We start from the raw sequence: 18,398 nt of genomic DNA on the forward strand, positions 1-18,398 counted from the left end.
ACTGCAGAGCTTGTCAGTGCAGTGCAGAACTAGACAGTTTTGCGCAAGCTCCTTGTCACATCCTTTTCTCTGTCCTCCTTTCCTGGCCTTCCCTGTCAGTCACCGCCTGGCCTGTTACATTGCACATTCTGCAGGCCCTGACTTGTGTACCTGTGCTGGGAGGAATCGGCTTTAATGAGGCGGAGAATAACTGGCGCTAATTATGGGGACCATGCAAGGGCATGAATCGAGCCTTTCCATTCAGAAATGTGTGTGTCACACAGCGTGATGGCTTTAGCACTTATTAAACTCTGCCTCACACACACTGCGTAGGCCAGTGAGAGGAACAGCCTGGCCAGTGGCCTGTCCAGAGATAGAAATCACAACTAAAGCCAGCGTTTACCTGCTGCTGGGTAAGCTGCCAAAACCATGTTCCCAGGCTGAGCGCAGACTGACTGACTGCCTGGATTGTCCTTCTGCGCCTGGGCTGACGTGTGACACGACTGATTGCTGCTTGTCAGTGTCTGTATGATTTTTCCACCTCGCTCAGTAGCCCTTTATCACATGCCTCAGGGCGTGGCTTAGTGTGGCTCAGAGGCTCAATGCTGCAGCGAGAGGCACACGAGGTAGACCAGCTGCAACGCATGCGTTTAACTATGCGCTGGACGTGTTTCTGAGATGGAGGGTTTGAATTCTGTCCCCTTCTCAGACAGTCTCCCTCTCCACCATTGAAACCGGCTTCTCTCCTGTTATTTCATGATGGGGAATGGATGGCTGCTCGGGTTGGTAACAGAGAGAGCACCTGGCGTCTTGTGGCTGCCAATTCAGATTTAGCAGTGCTCAGGAGCTGCTACCACCCGGCAGCTGTGCGTTGGCCAGGTGTAGGCAGCAGGTGGCCTCAGTCCACTCCATCAGAGACAGGTAGCACAAAGCTATTCTCATATTTAGCTCATTGTTGGCAGCTTTTGGTGGAGAGGCCACGGATTGAACGCTCCTTGAGCCTGATCTCCCCTCTCACTCGCAGAGGTGAGCAGTGTGGGGGAAACCCGCCCAGTCTCTGCTGATCCCATATTTATGCTGTGGCTAAGCCAGATGTCAGTCGGCAAGGCTAGCTCCTTGCCCCAGCACTGAAAACCAGCCTGACTGAGCCATCCTTGTCTTCACGGGGCCTGCAGCTAATCTGAGCGTAAACTGGCAGCAGGGAGCTTCTCTGACTCTAGCCAAATGCAGAAGTTCCTAAAGTAGAAATGCAGAGCTCAGCTTTCCAAGTCTCTCCCCCTTCTGCCCCCACAGCTGTTGCGCATGCTTCTAGGGAGATGACTGGCAATTCGCGTCCAGGAGTAGGGCTCTCCGGCCGTTACAACAGACAAGGCCACTGAGCCTGCTAGAGGAAGGGTAGTGAGGAGACACTGTCATTTCAGGGGTATAATGCTGTTCTCATTAGCTCCAACTTTACTCCTTGAGACTCCATTGACTTCAGTGTCCACGTGTCAGCATGTAGCTTAGTACCGCCTGGAGAGTAGCTACTACAGTGACAGGTGCTCCGCTGACTTCAATGGAGTCCCACCTGCCTTAGAATCATAGAATATCAGGGTTGGAAGGGACCTCAGGAGGTATCTAGTGCAACCGCCTGCTCAAAGCAGGACCAATCCCCAACTAAATCATCCCAGCCAGGGCTTTGTCAAGCCGGGCCTTAAAACCTCTAAGGAAGGAGATTCCACCACCTCCCTAGGTAACCCATTCCAGTGCTTCACCACCCGCCTAGTGAAACACGGGTGTGAGAGGAGAATCGAAATGGCGACTATAAATCCAGGATCAAAGTGCGCAGGATTTACACTGATGTCACAGGGAGCAGAATCTGGCCTCCACTCCAGAGGACCCGCTTCTTTTGCAATTGGAAAAACACTTCAATTTGTTATGGCCGCCAAAATACTCAAACCCGCCAGCAGGTGGCGCCAGAGAGCTGCTGTCAAAGCCGGCTCTGGTCAGCAGTGTCGTGTAGACAGACTGCAATGGTCAGTGTCCATAGGACATGCTTCAGGGCCGGGGCCTGCTCTGCGGGCGTCAGCGGCAGAAGGTCAGTTGGGGGCAGGAATCGGGCTCTTCCCCGGGCAGGAGAAAGTAGTTAATTAAAATAGCTGCAGTGTCATTCTGGAGCCAGCTACCAAAGCCCCCGCAGGCCTGGTCGCCCTCATCCATCGCTTCTCATCCGGGTCTGTTTCAGTGACGTTGCGGTGGAGCTGCCTTTCACACTGATGCACCCCAAGCCCAAGGAGGAGCCCTTGCACCGGGATGGTGAGTTTCCCCCTTTTCTAGTGCTTTGGGACGTGCTCTGCTGTGGTGAACCAAGCCTGGTGGGCGGGGGTGGGTGTCGCTGGCTGGGTGGGTTTGTTAGATACAGAACCAGCCTGTGCCAGAATAGAGGTTTCAGACACCGCTTATGTTCGAAAAGGCGTCTGCGTAAACACTTAACAAGCAGAATACTGGGGGGTGGGGAGGTGTCAGATTAGTAGCCGCTGAAAGTCCGATAGTGTGTGGGCTCCTGCTGGTCCTGCAGACCCTGGAATTGCCTAGAGACCATGTCGCATGTGCGGTGACAGAGTTGCAAATGCCCCTTTGCCCGTGTAAATGGTGCAGTAGATGTGGTCCAGGTCCTCCATCCTTTTGAGGCGGATACACTGACCTCCATGTGGATTGCCACAGAAGAACTCGCTGGCTGCTCCATGTGGGTGGGAAAGAGCCGTGGTTCTCTTTACATGTTGATTCCAACGTTATGGCTAAAGTATCCTTGCCCCAGTGCTGCCACAGAATCCATAGGCCTGGAAGGGCCCTCGAGAAGTCAGCTAGTCCAGTCCCCTGCACTCATGGCAGGACTAAGTATTATCCCATGCCCATGTATGGGTTGATTGCCACTCTTCACCCCAGAGATGGCTGCATTTCAGTCCTGGTCTGGTGCATTTGAGGCCAAATCCCATTCCCATTGATTTCCAAAAGGAGTTTTGTCCAAGCAAGGATGGCAGGGTTGTGCCCAGAGCTTGTGGTGCTGTGGGATGAAAGAAGCTGTGTAACGGTTATTTATCATTATTTTGTCAAGTAACTAACCATGTGCAATAATTCCCTGTGTTTAGTTCCAGAGAATGAAGCTCCCATAGATACAAATCTCATAGAGCTTGATACAAAGTAAGCTAAAATCATCCCAGGGCCTGCATGGGACTGTTGAATCATTTGCATATGAACTCAATCAGTGATCAACTCATTTGCATGTAACTCAATAACCAGCTAACTCATCTAGACGTAATTCGGTCAATATCATTTCCATGTAACAGTCAATGATTAACTCACGTGCACGTAACGTTTAATGCATGGGGTTTCTTTTCTTTCTTTTTGGCATGATAACCATCTTGCATGTGTTTTGCAACAGGAAAAGCACAGTAAGAAACCACCTTCTCTGTCTCTGAGTTGTATTTTGCTCTGTTACATCCATGTCATTGTGTTGTCACAGACGGACTTCACACAGTGGAATCTGGGTTTAGTGAGTGTCACTTGTGGGAGACATTAAGTTCTATGGATCAAATCATAGGCCACCCTTGGGTGCCTAAAACTGAATCCATATTTAGCCACCTAATGTTAAGGGTGGCCTGATTTTTCAGAGGGGCTGAGCGTCTCCAGCAGCTCTCATGGACTTCACGGAGTCCAGCCCCTGCTGTCGCAGGCAACCCAGGCACAAGTCAGATGCTAACAGACACATTTTCAGAAGTGGCCACTGATTTTGGGTGTCTCAAATTTTGGGGTAACATGACATGGCACCATCAAGCCCCTGGCTCCTCAGAGAGGCACATGCAGCTCTTGTTGCCTTCAGTGGGAGCCATGGGCACTTGCTGCTGCTGAAAATCTGGCCCTGGGGTTTTCAAGTTGGGCCTAGAAATTGAGGGGTGGGGGGTTGCCCAGATCAGTGCTTGATTGAGATTTTGGGCTGCAGGGCATCACAGGGCACCCAACACCTCTGAAAACCAGGCTGCTAACTGAGGTGCTGAAATGTTGTTGGGATTTGAAAAGCTCCTAAGACTTAGAGGCTTTGGAAAATCCCACCCATGGGTGCCTGTGGGTGGGCACCCTGAGTGTCAGCCAGATTTCCAAACTCCAGAGCCCCTGGATCCTGACGCATTTAGCCCTTGCCTATAAATCCGAGTGGGGATTTGGGCTGACAGGGTCAGAGTGGAAATGGTTTGCTGTGATGTTGTCCAAGTCGAGAAAGGCTCTCGCACCTTTCTGAGGGCCCCCCCAAAATCTCTGGTACTGAATGTTAGAGAGCGTTATAGAGTGTGTAATAATCTGGCTGCCTGCCTTGGTATGAAGATGCCTGTTAGAAACCCAGTCATGGCACTGTGGAGATCTGGCTTCTCCGTACAATGTGATCCAGGGAGCTCGCTCTCATGTGGCCTGACGCGCCACATCACTCCTTTTAACAGAATTCCACTGTGCTGTCCGCCTCAGCGTGAAAATGGCTTTAATTTGGGGATTAGATCAAAGCCGTTTCCCGGCTGTGTCGTGAGCTGGTAAATTCTCCACGCGGAATGGAAATTCAGGGCTCTCTTCATCAGAACGTGTTTGGTACCTGTCTGCTGGAAACGCTTCCTAGTTCTTTCTGCCTTCCCTGCGCTTTATTGCACATTCCACGTCCCCTCCACCCTATCTAGCAAATTGGTAGCTTGGAAGCCAATGCAGCTGTACTGATGATACCAAGTCTGCATCACTCTTTGGGGATCTGCTTCTATCCACCCCTGTTCTGGGACTTGGAGCCCCCGACCCCGCTGGAATTGTGGGATCCGGTTCCAGTAATAAGGCTTTGAGTTGACAGTTCACAGGAAATACCTTTAGTCCCCAAAGGCTGATGGGCTTTTTAACGAAAGGAAGTACATCCTGTACACTGTGCTCAATGACACTATACACCCCTTCGATGCTAATGCTTCCCTAAGACTAAGCAATACAGTAGAGCTGGAAGGAGGATCCACTGCATCATCCAGGTGTCCCCTGGTCCTGGGTGTCCAGTGCACCTTCTGAGCTAAGGTGTGACGCACAAATCCCCCATGTACCCATGTGCCAGCTGCACTGGTTTGTGTCGGTCAGCGGTTTGCGTCCGCCTGTCTCGGACACATCCTCTCACAGCGGCTGCAGAGAGCGGACGCCACTAGCTCGATTTCTGTGTGTTAACACAAAACAAACCCCCTTTAAACAGGCCTAATCTGCCCAACAAGAGGCAAGCTAACGCTCTGCCTAGCAACTCAGCCCTGATTATTTTTATAGCAAGCGCCATCTTGCATCACCCAAATTCCTTCATCCCCCGGCCCTCTCTACATGCTACGCAGTTCCTGATGAAAAGACCCCTTCGTTCCTCTTCAGTGCTAGGTTATGAGGGTGAAAAAAGCCCAGAGGATTAAACGGGTTTAGGGGGTGATCTGGGAGCCGAGATCAAAACCCTGGGCCCAAACAACTCCAAACTTTGAGAGTTATTTGAAACTCAAACGCTGCGGGGTCTATCTCCTCCTGCTGTGGCTAGGGTAACTCCCCCACTAAAAATCACTCCGGGCTCGCTGGGAGAACCAAGAGGTGACTAGACCTCTGTCTGTGGCTTTGATGTCAACCCCGCTCTCAGGTCCTGCTTCCTTGCACGATACGATGGCGTGAGGTTGTTTCCAGCTGTGACGTCTCACTTGGTGCCTGGCAGGACCGGCCCTCGCAGAGCCTGTACTGAGCAGCGACGGCCTCTGAGGTTCTGATCATGGCAGAAGGCGCCTTTCAAACCCTTTGCTTCTGTAACTGACATCTGATCCCCACTCCCCACCCCTCACAAAACATCACTGCTGACCAGCTGTTTCTTTAGCTCAAGGGGTTTCTGCTGTTGGGAGGATAGGACCCCCCCAATAGCCCTAAACTCAGCTGGCCCCACAGGATGCCCTATATATACTGCGTCTCCCCCTCTCTGCTCCCTCATTTCTCAGTGGCTGCTTCTGGTCGCCGCTCCCTTGGCCCCTTTTTCCCCACAGCGAACCCAATAACAGCAGAGACCAAATGAGCCTTCCCAGCTTGTATGATCAGGTGAGGCCAGAGCCAGCCCACCTGCCCCTAGTGGTGACGCAAGGTCCCAGCACGGGCACCAGGGGATGCCGTTGCCTCCCACCCGTTCCACTGTAACCTTCTCCTTGTGTCTTCTGCCAGTGACGACGACATCGTGTTCGAAGACTTCGCCCGACAGAGACTGAAGGGCATGAAAGACGACAAGGAGGAAGATGAGGAGGGGACAAACTCGCCGCAGCTGAATGACAGATAAACGGGATTCTTTTAACCAGTTCTGTTTGTTTCCAGTAACATCTCTGCAGTAGGCTTCTTATATTTTGTATGATTTTTTTTTTCTACATGTACCGGGAGCCTATGGATCACCCAGATGGTGACGGCAATTATAACCTTACAGCCGTGCCATATTTATCACCGTGCATCTCGCTACCTAGGCTGAAGTCTCGTCAGCTGTCTCAAGAACGAGCACAGGGCGGTGGGCCAGACCCCAGGGGGGACGGCAGCAATCCGGTGTCACCGACACTCAGCCCCCCCTTAGGATTGGGTCCCCTCTAGTCCCTGGCCCTGTTTTCACTCTGGAGCAGCTGCTCTCAGCCCTTTCGTATGATCTGCATCTTTTATGCATTTTGTATAATCCACACAAGACAAATCTTTGTTACGGGGGTGGGAGGAAGGGGTGGAGCGGACAACGCCTGTGACAGGGGTTTATTTTCTAGGCCAATTGTTTTCACTGCAGATGGGACAGTGTATGACGTGGGCACAGTGCTACAGGCTGGCTGGAGAACAGTTGTAACGCCGATCAGCTGCTCGCACTGAGTCCTGGGCTGTGACCCGCCCTCCCTGCGGTTCACAGCCTATTGGCAAAGCCGGCCGGTTTGTGCACGGCCCATCCAGGCCAAGAGCCTTGCCGACCCTGAGCACAGAGCCCGCGCCCCAAGCTCAGCACTGCTGGCCCCCAGCCCCTGTCCCTCACCTTGCTGGCTGATGGCAAGGATCTCCCTCGCTCGAGGGCAACTAGACTCCCCCCTGTAGGTCCCATGCTGGCCCTGCTTCGACCCCGTACCCCCACCAGGATCCTAGCCCCACACAGGGGCTTGCAGGAAGTGGGGGAGGACTGGCTGGGCCAGGGTGCTCCTGCTGGCCGCTCAGGCAGGCTGTACAGAGCCCCCCGTTAGCTGCAGGCAGGGCTGGACAAGGGTTCCTGCCTGGGGGAAGCATCCCCGTACGTGATCCCTGCCAGGGCCAGGCAGCTCCTACAGAGTCAGGAGAAAGGGGCCGCTAGGGGATCGACCCCAGTATCTTAGTTTTTTCTGCAACACACTGCCCCCCTCGTCCGGCGTGTTTAGAGGAGGGATGACGGGAAACGGCTTTTGTGTCCGTCACCAGAGAGAGAGATGGTCACCAGCGGTTCAGACACGTGTGCTGAGAGCGCTGGCTCCCAGGGTGGAGACCGTAGGGCTGGGGAACCGCTGCTCTGGGATCTGCTGCCTGTCTCCCCTTCTGCACCTTGTGTGCCGTGCCATGGACTCGGGCTGCTGGTGATCGCAAGCTGCAGCCGTTCCGAGTGAGCTCTGATGCCTGCTGGAGCATGGGAGGCAGTGGGCACCAGCCCGCCCAGCCTCAGCCTGGCGAACTGGCACCATTGCTCTTTAAGGACGGGACCGGCTCCGTTTGGACATTGCCAGGCGGTGAGAGGCTCTAGCTGCAGGAGGCAGGAATCAGTCAGTCAGGCTGATAGTCTAGGGCGATTGCTCAATTGTTAGCACGGGGTTACACGTGCCTCACTGTGAACACAGCCACCTGCTCTCCCACCAGCCGGCGCACACGGCTGTGCGTAGACCAGGCCGTGCACTGTCCCACGCTGTCCCCTACCCCATAGGTCTGGCGTGGGGCTGTGAAGCGCTGGGATCCCTCGGGTTAAGGGAGGAAGGTGAGAGTGGCAATTTCCGGGCCTAGGCGTGACGAGAGCAACAGGCAGGACGCTAGTCCCAGTCCCTTCCCGCGCGGGAGCAAGGGAATGGTCCTAGGGTAACTGCCTCCTAGGCTTTGCCTTTCTAGTTCCTCCACAAAGGCTATGGACGAGGTTGTTTGAGTCGTAAGGGGCCAAGGCAAAACGCTCTGCAGCCGGTATGAGTTTTGGCTGGGTTTGGCCGAGTCCCCGCAGCATGGCTGGAACAGGGTGGTGAGCTGCACATTTGGTGTTTGCATTTATTCAGCTCCACGGCCGCGCACACGCCTGACCCTAGGGATGCAGGAGACAGAAATCCGGGAGAGGGCGGTGGTGTTTGATTTGCAGGGCCAGTGGGATTGGACGAGGCTGATCCTGTGACTGACAATAACACTTTGAAGCCAAAGTATCGTCGAGTCTTGGAAACCCGCAACGTTTTTATCTTCTGTGCCAGGACTGCATGCGTGTGTATGTATATCACACACACGCTCACTCTCTCACTGGCTAGTCAATAGCGGCCAGATTAGATTTAAAGAAAAACTTTCACACTGAGAGAAAGAAATAGACAGCTGTCCCGTGGCAGTCTGCAGCCCGTAATCCATTCCTCCCTCGTGGGCCTCTGAGGACTCAGACACCCCCCATCTCCATGCTCTGTACTGAAGGAACCTGTTCTGCAGCCCCTGCTGCCCACTGTTGATTTTCTCTCTCCTTTCCACACAATGGACAAAAATCATCCCTGGTGCAACTCCAGTGATGTCTTTGGGCTTCTTTCAGGGCTAGATTTGGTCCATCTTTGCTCCCCTCTCTTCCTCTGCCCTCAAGGATTATTTAACTATCTAAATGATTTGAGAGCCGGTTTAGAGGAAAGATGCCCCTTGGGATAAAGTTCTGTTGTGGTGAGCTGCATCCAGGCGGGCTCTTCTGGGCGCATGAGAAACTATCTTCTCCTGCAACCCCCAGAGAACCCAGTGTGTGCGCTCTCCACCTGATGTATTCTCCATGCCTTTTCTGGGTACCCCGAGGCCTGCTGATACTGGTGTTCGCAATGTTGTGGCTGTGTCGGTCCCAGAATATGAGAGCGACAAGCTGGGTGAGGGAATAGCCTTTATGGGGGTGGAAGAACCAAGCTTTTGAGCGCCACAGAGCTTGTCTCCAGGTCTGGGGCTGGTACTCGGGGTCACAGCTCAGTGCAAGGTGGGACAGGTTGTTAAGCCTAAGGAGGTAACACGTTGCCAGAGACCAGTTACAGTGAAGTGGGAAATTAACACCTCCGCAGTCGTAGGGCAAAGGCTGCTTAGTAGGTTACACATTGTAACGAGCCATAAAACCAGGACCAGGCCTTTTGGTGTCTAGCCGCATTCTCAATTTAAGTTCCCAGGCTCGTCTTTTGAAGGCATCGTGAAGATTTCCTTTGAGGCGCAGGAGTGGGAGAAGCGTTCGCCCGTGATGAGAGGGTGTTTTGCTGCGTGAGTTCATTCGACAGTCTGGTTTCACCCACATAGTTATTGTTGGGGCTTTTGCATGTACGTCACATGTTGTGATAGGCCCATGGAGGGCCCATGTGTCGTGAAAGGCAGGTTGGGGGTTGTGCTGGTCGCTGCAGCAGCGGAGAGATGTCTGCAGGTTTCACATCTGTTGTTCTGGCAGAGTCTGGTGCCGCTTTGAGTTGATGGGCCCGGATAGGTCTTGCTTCTGCAGATGAGGTTGGCACGTTTGGGGGTGTTGTTTGAAGGCCAGAAGAGTGGGTTCAGGAAAGATTGAAATGCTGGGACTCTTCAGAGTGGAGATGAGTAAGCGAGGGCATGAGGAAGGCATACAAAGTAATGGGAGGGAGAAAGGAAATCAGCTGCTCTTATTTACCCTTTCACAACACAAGGACAAGGGGGCACTCTGTGAAACTGATTCCTTACACACAACACAGAATAACTTGTGGAACTCACTACCACAGGACATCCAGGCACAGAGCAGAGGAGGGTTTAAAAGAGGATCTGAAAGTCAGATGTGACAACAGCCACAATGTCAGGAGAGGAGATAAATTTATTTTTAGAAGGGATCAAAACCTGTAGGCTTCAGGCATGAGCCCACTTCTAACTGGTGCAGTGGGCAGGGGCAGGATAGGAAGACATTTCCCCTATGGCAAGAATGTTCTAGCCACTGGGAAGCTCCTTGCACCTATCTCGGAAACATCTGTTCCTGACCAATGGCGAAGACAGGCCCCTGAGCTGGTTGGTCTGACCCATTGGCTGATTGCTGCCAGGTGGTCACTCCTGTAGAAGGTAGGCAGCGGCTGGGAATGTCACTGACTGTCAGGTGGGGCTCAGGACGTTCTGTTGACTCTGGTTTGAATCCAGCGCTGGCTAAGATCTCGCAGGGAAGCACTTATACTAACGGCAGGTTTGTGTGGCAGTTCATTTGGGCACTCGCTAGTTTGGGGGAGGGGTAGGGAGTAGCCAAGGAAAAGTCTCCCATTTAGTAAATGCTGAGGAACACGTCAGAGCCATACCTGACAGGGGGAGGGGGAGGTGGCTAGGTGTGCCCTGGGGATGGGGAAGTTATGAGTGGTTGAGACAGGGAGCAGCCTGCCAAAGAGAAGTGGGGTCAGCATGGTGTCTAGGTCAGGGGGTGTGCGGGGAGGCTACTTTGACTGACAGCTGCCTGTGACCTGCTTTCCCAGCTATTCGCCTCTCTCCCAGTCCATCGGCATGTTTGTTCTACCAGCTTAGGCTCCCTTAAACTCGGTGAGTCGGAGGCCATAGGTGCTGGAACTGGGAGTGCTGGGGGGTGCGGCAGCACCCTGTGACTTGAAGTGGATTCCATTATGTACAGGATTTACAGCGTGGTTCAGTGGCTCTCAGCCCCCCGCTCAGATGCTGATCTCATTTGCGCAGGTGTAGCTCCAGAATAGCACCATTGACCCCCCAACAGAGCTGCTGCAGAGACACCAGCGTAACTCAGTGTCACGGAGTGTGGGGGAGTCAGGCCCTGCACCCCCGGGCTCCCTGCCGATGCACCAGGACTCTCAGCCAGCCAGTAAAACAAGGTTTATTTAGACGACAGGAACACAGTCCAACACAGGTCTTGCAGGCAGGCCAATCCCCCGGATCCCTTAGGTCCATCTGGGGCCCTACAGCCCCCCTCGGGGATCAGAGCCCCTCTTTTCCTCTTTTCCCTTTTCCAGCTCAGCTCCAGTCAACCCCAACCCCCCTCTCCCTCTCCTCCAGCTCTCTCCTTCTTTCCGGGCTAGTCACCTGACCCCCCCTCTCTCCTTTACACTTTAGCCAGCACCTTGCAGGGAGGGGCCCGCCATCCAGGACAGCGACAGAACGTCAGGCATTTGGCTGCATGGACTTTTGCTAGCTATTGCTAGGGATCCCAGCCCCCCAGTAAGAGCCAGTCACTCAGCTCAGCATTTTGCTTTGTGGGCTGAAGTCATTCCTGGTGGACTTGCATTGTACCAAGCGGAGTGAGCCCAGGGATTAACGTGCCCCAGTGAAAATTCCCTAGGGCCTGAGCCAAAGTCCACTGAAACTAGTGGGCGCCTCATTCAGACTCCGCTTGACTTCAGAGGGCTTTGGATCAGGCCATTAACAGTGTGTCACTTCCACCACCAGGTGTGTGTAAAATTTCCCTGCCAACACCGTGCTGGATTTCAGGCAACTGCATGTGCCAGTGGGTAATTTACCCCAGTCACAGGCGCTCTCGCAGCCAGCTGTGCTCGCTAGCTTGGGCAGGGTTCTGGCTCTAGCGAGGGCCCAGCAACGCTTCGAGGCTTGCGAGCTGGACGTTAAGCTCTGTAGCATTACACCCAATGAAAGAAGTAACAATCCATCCTCTGGGAGAAAAAAATAACCCAGACCACGGTGGGTGAGGAGCTCACGTATAGTCAGACTATAGTCTGCCCCATCCCCGACACACTCATCGAGGCGGTTAGTTCTATTCAATAACAATCTTTGCCCTTATTCATTACTCACCTGCATTCAGCATGAACGTTCGGAGCCCGTGCATTGGCCATTCGATCTGTATATACGCACGTCGGGCGCGCTAGAGAGAGACAGAGCGAAAACCAACCGCTGTTATTTTTAGGTAACCTGACTGGGCAATGTGGTACTTTTTGTAAAGTGGTTACTTTGTACTGTTCATTGAGAACTTGCTTCTTCGGTTTCTCCCCTGTATCTGTGACGTTTCTGTGTTCTGTCAAATAAATTATTCTAGTTTATTAAACTCAGAGAAGAAACCACAGCCCTGCCGTGTCTGAGGGTCTGTTTGTAGGTTAAGGGTGGTTGAGTTCACTTAGTATTGTGCCCTGGGAGCCGCAGATGAGGCCATTAAGGGGCAAATGCTGACGTGGCTACACTGGTGTAAAGCTGAAAGATCCGCATTCAGTGATTCAGGATGTGATAGGCTGGGTCACAGAAACCCCCTTGGGAACTGCTGGGACCATCTCTGAGCCCGTTTTCCCTGCCAGCCTGGGACTTGGGAACCCTCTCTGTTGAGCCAGACATGCTGCTTTTCTGCAAACACCGATCCAAGTCTGAAGCACGTCCCCCACAAGCTGCAGGCTTAACTGAAAACAGCTTAAGAAGTGCTCCTGTCTCCAGCACCCAGATACCCAGCTCCCCATGGGGTCCAACCCCCAAATAAATCCGTTTACCCTCTATAAAGCTTATCCAGGGTAAACTCATAAATTGTTCACCCTCTATAACGCTGATAGAGAGCTATGCACAGCTGTTTGCTCCCCCAGGTAATAATTACTTGCTCTGGGTTAATTAATAAGTAAAAAGTGATTTTATTAAATACAAAAAGTAGGATTTAAGTGGTTCCAAGTAATAAGACAGACAGAACAAAGTAAATTACCAAACACAAACATGCAAGTCTAAGCCTAATACAGTAGGAGACTAAATGCAGGTAAATCTCACCCTCAGAGATGTTCCAATAAGCTTCTTTCACAGACTGGTGCCTTCCTAGTCTGGGCATAATCCTTTCCCCTGCTACAGCCCTTGTTCCAGCTCAGGTGGTAGCTAGGGGATTTCTCATGACTGCAGCTTCCTTTGTTCTATTCCACCCCCTTTTATAGCTTTGGCACAAGGCAGGAGTCTTTTGTCTCTCTCTCTGGGTCCCCACCCCCTCTTCTAAATGGAAAAGCACCAGGTTTAAGATGGATTCCAGCACCAGGTGACATGGTCACATGTCCTGTGAGACCCCAAGCCTTCATTCTTCCCAGCCTGACTCACAGGAAGGCTTGCAAGTAAACAGACCCAGCCACCATCAATTGTCCTGGTTAATGGGAGCCATCAAGATTCCAAACCACCATTAATGGCCCACACTTTGCATAATTACAATAGGCCCTCAGAGTTATATTTCATATTTCTAGTTTCAGATACAAGAATGATACCTTCATACAAACAGGATGACCACACTCAGTAGATAAGCTTTGTAATGACACCTTACAAGAGACCTTCTGCATGAAGCATATTCCAGTTACAGTATAGTCACACGCATTAGCATAGTGTCATAAAATCAAATGGAGTGCACTGTCACACTGGACTTATAGTAATGGCACGGGGTAGCGTTTAGCCAGACGGGTGACACCTGCTGTCAGATGCACAGACATGGCTGCCATTGGCTTCCAATGAGGCCCTGCACACGCACAGAAGAACTCAACAAGATGGGATACCGTTGGCCATGCCAGCCCTGACACCTGGAACCCTCTCCCCCGAATTGTCTTTCAGTAAAGAGCCAGCTATGTGGCCAGTGCTCAGTATATACGCTCATGTGCTACCCCGAGGCCTGGCATGTCCAGCTGCTCGGTGATCTCTGGGTCACGTGGCATGCACTGTGTACCCTAGCGCCATGTGCACACAGCCCATCGAGTCTGGCTCACAAGACTCACACAGGGGTTATACCCATTGAGTCTAGGCCTGAAGTGGGCCTACAACTTTCACTCAGGCCATGGCCGGGACCTCCTTGCGCCTGCGGAAAGCCATTTTGAATGTGCTTCTTCCCGTTCTTCCACTGACCTGGCCTTTCCGTGGGGCCGCGCTCATCGCTTGCAGCTCTGATAGGGCTTTTGGACTGAGAAGATTGGCTTCCCCGTTGTCTTTGCTGGTGTTATTCTGGATTTAGGCTGGTTTTACTGAACGCAGCGTCTGGCCCCAAGTAAGGACCTTTATAAATGATCAGGTCTTCCTGGGTGCTGGAGGCAGAAGCAGCTGAGAAGGCCCAAGGTACTTGATCCCCATCCTTTCAATGCTGGAATTAAATTGATCATGTGGAGTACGCTGCCCTGCCCTAACAGTGCACCACACAAAGACGCTGAACGTCTGTGGTCCCTGCCCGCGTATCCTGGGGGAACGCTCCCGCCCGTGTGGTAATCCGGTTCCCCCTCGGTATGTGCAATGAGCCCGAGAGTGGTCTCGGGTCTGTACAGCTGGGACCTCAGCAAAGCCTGCTGCCGGGTCCCATAAGCAGTGGGCGCTGCGTGTGATGGACCGACCAGCACCATGCTGCTGTGCAGGACAGCAGTGAAAAGCCCCTGCGGGGGGGGGACGACAGCAGCCTCTGGCCCCCTGCAGCCTCTGGGGGGTGCCACCTGATGGTGGGTTCTCTGTGGTGGGAGGAGCAGGAAGCAGGCCCCTCTCCCTGAGCCGGCCAATGCAAACTGCGAGGGATGGGGGCAGGAACAGAAAGTGGAGCTGCCTCCCTGCCCAGGGCTGCAGAGACGTGCCAGCAGACAGCCGCTTCCGGGAGCGGCGTGGGACCATGGCAGGTAGGCAGCCTGCCTGAGCCCCGCTGCACCACCAATCTGACCCTGCAGATCACGTGCAGTGTGACAATATGACCCCTGCATCCAAACTCCCTCCCAGCGCTTGCACCCCAAGCCCCTGCCCCAGGCTAAGCCCGGAGACCCTCCCACACCCCACACCCCTCAGCCCCAGCCCAGAGCCTGCACCCCCTCTTGCACCCCAACCCCCTGCGCGGTGAAAGTGGAGATGGGGGGAGAGCGAATGAGGGAGGGAGCGGGGAATGGAGTGAGTGGGGCAGCGCCTCGGGGAAGGGGCAGGATAGATCTTGGGTTGATCTTAAATTCAAAGTGATCTTGTGCGTAAAAAGGTTGGAGACCACTGTAGACGACTTTTAGTCTATAAAGCAGTACTAAGCCCAACTCTCCTCCACGGCTGTGAGACTCGGGTTACTATAGAAAACACCTGAAAACCCTGGAACGTCAGCACCAGCACTTTCTTGGGAAGATCCTCAACATAAAGTGGGAGGATCGTTGCACTAATGTCAGTGTCCTCACAGAGGCCAACATCTTCAGTGTTGAGGCTGATTATCCAGCACTAGCTGAGGCGGAGCAGGCACTGTGTGCGCATGCCTGATGTACACTTACCAAAACAACGGCTGTACACCCAACTCACCAAAGGAGAAAGGAAACAGGGAGGCCAAAAGAAACGCTTTAAAGACACCCTCAAGATAAACATCAAGAGATGTGGCATTAACACCAGACACTGGGAGACAGCAGCCCACGATAGGGATAATGGCAAAGCCTTGTCAGACAGGGAATGTCCATTTTTGAGGGAAATTGCCTTGCCCTGGTCACAGAAAAACGCCAGAAAGGAAAGACAATAGTCACGCAGCAATCGCAGCCCAACCCTGTTGTCCACCACCACCTGCAATGTCTGCCAACGAGCCTGTGGCTCAAGGATCAGACTCCTTAGTCACCAAAGGACCCATGAAAAATAAAACGTGTGAAAGATCATCCTCGACTCATAGACTTTAAGGTAAGAAGGGCCCATTATGATCTTCTAGTCTGACCTCCTGCTCAACGCAGGCCACAGAATCTCACCCACCCACTCTTGTAACAAACCCCTGACCTACGTCTGAGCTACTGAAGTCCTCAACTTCTGGTTTAAAGACTTCGAGGTGCAGAGAATCCTCCAGCAAGTGACCCGTACTCCATGCTGCAGAGGAATGCAAAAAAACCCCCAGGGCCACTGCCAATCTTTCCTGGAAGAAAATTCCTCCCCGACCCCAAATATGGCGATCAACTAAACCCAGAGCATGTGGGAGACTCACCAGCCAGAGAGACAGAAAAGAATTCTCTGTAGTAACTCAGATCCCACCCTATCTAGTGTTCCATTACTGGCTATTGTGCATATTTCCTGATAATAGTCAAAGATCAATTAATTGCCAAAATTAGGCTATCCCATCATCCCTCCATAAACTTATCAAGCTTAGTTTTGAAGCCAGATATGTCTTTGACCCCACTGGTCCCCTTGGAAGGCTGTTCCAGAACTTCACTTCTCTGATGGCTAGAAACCTTCATCTAATTTCAAGTCTCAACTTCCTGATGGCCAGTTTATATCCATTTGTTCTTGTGTCTACATTGGTACTGAGCTTAAATAATTCCTCTCCCTCCCTGGTATTTATCCCTCTGATATATTTGTAGTGAGCAATCATATCTCCACTCAGCCTTCTTTTGGTTAGGCTAAACAAGCCAAGCTCTTTGAGTCTCCTTTCATAAGGATCAATGGAAAAACAGAACCTGTCAAACTAAATTGCTCTCTTTTTTGTTATGAGATTACAAGTTAGTTGATAAAGATAACAGCATTGACATAATATACTTTGACTTTAAGGCACATTTTGATTAAAAAACTAGAAAGGTATCAAATTAACACGGCGCACAAGTGGATTAAAAGCTGTCTGATGGGTCTCAACATGTAATTGCGAAGGGGGAATTTTCATTGAGCGAGTGTGTTTCTACGGGTCCCACAGGCATCAGTTCACAGCTCTATGCTAATATTTTTATCAATGACTTGGGAGAAAACAAAATCATCACTGAAAGTTTGCAGGTGACACAGAAGTTGGGGAGAGACAAATAACAAAGAGGTCAGGTCCCTAACAGAGTGATCTGGAGCACTCAGTAAGATGGGCATAAGAAAATATGGATTTTAATATGGTTAAATATAAATGTATACATCTGAGAACAAAGCTTGCAGGTCATACTTACTGGATGGGGGACTTTCTCCTGGGCAGCAGTGACTCTGAAAAAGATTTGGGGGTCATGGTGGATAATCAATTGAACATGAGGTCCCAGGGTGACACTGTGGCCAAAGGAGCCACAGTTCTGGTGCCCACAATTCAAGAAGGATGTTGACAAATTGCAGAGGGTTCAGAGAAGAGCCACAGGACTGATTGAAGGATTAGAAAGCCAGCCTTATAGTAACAGACTCAAAGAGCTCAATCTATTTAGCTGAACCAGAGAAGGTTAAGGGATGACTTGATTACTGCCTATAAGTAGGTACACAGGGAACAAATATTTAATAATCAGCTCTTCAGTCTAGCAGACAAAAGTCTAACATGATCCAATGGCTGGAAGTTGACACTAGACACATTCAGACTGGAAATCAGGTGCACATTTTTAACGATGAGAGTGATTAACTATTCGAACAATTCACCAAGGGTCGTGGTGGATTCACCATCACTGACAATTTTTAAATCAAGATCAGATTTCTTCTTAAAGCTCTGCCCTAGGAATTAGTTTGATGCAGGTCTCTAGCCTGTGCTTCACAGGAGATCAGACTAGATGATCACAATGGTCCCATCTGGCCTTGGAATCAGTCTATGCCCTCTACTAGTACCAGCATTTTCAATATATACACACAATACTGTGCGGGGTGCGCCTGGAGTGCCAGCTAAAGCTTAATCCCCTGGACTCTATCCCTCCCCATCTCCCCAAACACAAGCTTGTCTGTGCACTCAGTACCACAAACCAAGCAGGGAGGCAGTGACGTTGCAAAGGACAGGTGCCAACTGCTGCTGAAAGAAAACAAGGACAGGCCACGATCCCATGGGAGCAGAGTTACACGCAGCAGGAGGAAAGCAAAGACTGGCTGGAGCTCTGGCTGAAGACAAACAAGCTTAAGAGCTGACACAAAAGGAGCAGAAGCAGCTGAAACCCAGGCCAAAATGGAGCTGATGTGATGCCCAGGACCTCTGAAGAGGAGTGAATTCTTGTCCCCTATGAATCTAGCTACCTTGCTCCCCCTCTGCTCACGTTCATTTTCTTCACCGAGACTTTCAGCAGCCACCTCCTTTGTATGGTCTGACTGTAACACAGCACTTTGTGACACACACTACACAACACCCTGCAGTTAAACATAAGCCAAACTCCAACAGCACGTTGTCACGTGTATTTGTTACAACAATTCACCCTGACGTCCTCCATCATAAGCCCTGGGCCTACAATTGGAGCCCTGTATACTCACAAGGTGTTTCACTGAAATCAATGGGGCGCTGCTCAGGCATACGTGGCTGCAGGGTTTAGGCATTTGAGTGTAAATTATTTGGGGCAGGGATTTTGTCTGTAAAGCATTACGTGCAACTAACAAACACAGAATGG

The 18,398-nt window shown here is 51.8% G+C and overlaps 1 protein-coding gene across 4 annotated transcripts in view; it reads left to right on the plus strand.

Moving 5' to 3' along the window:
* Nucleotides 1–11,055, plus strand: part of LOC120398292 (beta-arrestin-1) — a 181,652-nt gene extending 170,597 nt beyond the window's left edge. For 2 of the 4 annotated variants that reach the window (XM_039525620.1, XM_039525609.1), the window contains 4 exons: nt 2,204–2,274; nt 3,108–3,159; nt 5,633–5,749; nt 6,196–11,055. In XM_039525620.1, coding sequence (XP_039381554.1) covers nt 2,204–2,274; nt 3,108–3,159; nt 5,633–5,749; nt 6,196–6,307 — 352 coding nt within the window. In that variant the 3' untranslated portion in view covers nt 6,308–11,055. The remainder of the gene's footprint in view (nt 1–2,203; nt 2,275–3,107; nt 3,160–5,632; nt 5,750–6,195) is intronic. The other 2 variants (XM_039525622.1, XM_039525631.1) reach the window with 2 other exon arrangements.
* Nucleotides 11,056–18,398: the final 7,343 nt, after the last annotated feature.

This window comes from Mauremys reevesii, linkage group 1 (assembly GCF_016161935.1).
Source record: "Mauremys reevesii isolate NIE-2019 linkage group 1, ASM1616193v1, whole genome shotgun sequence".
NCBI classification, from domain to species: domain Eukaryota; kingdom Metazoa; phylum Chordata; order Testudines; family Geoemydidae; genus Mauremys; species Mauremys reevesii.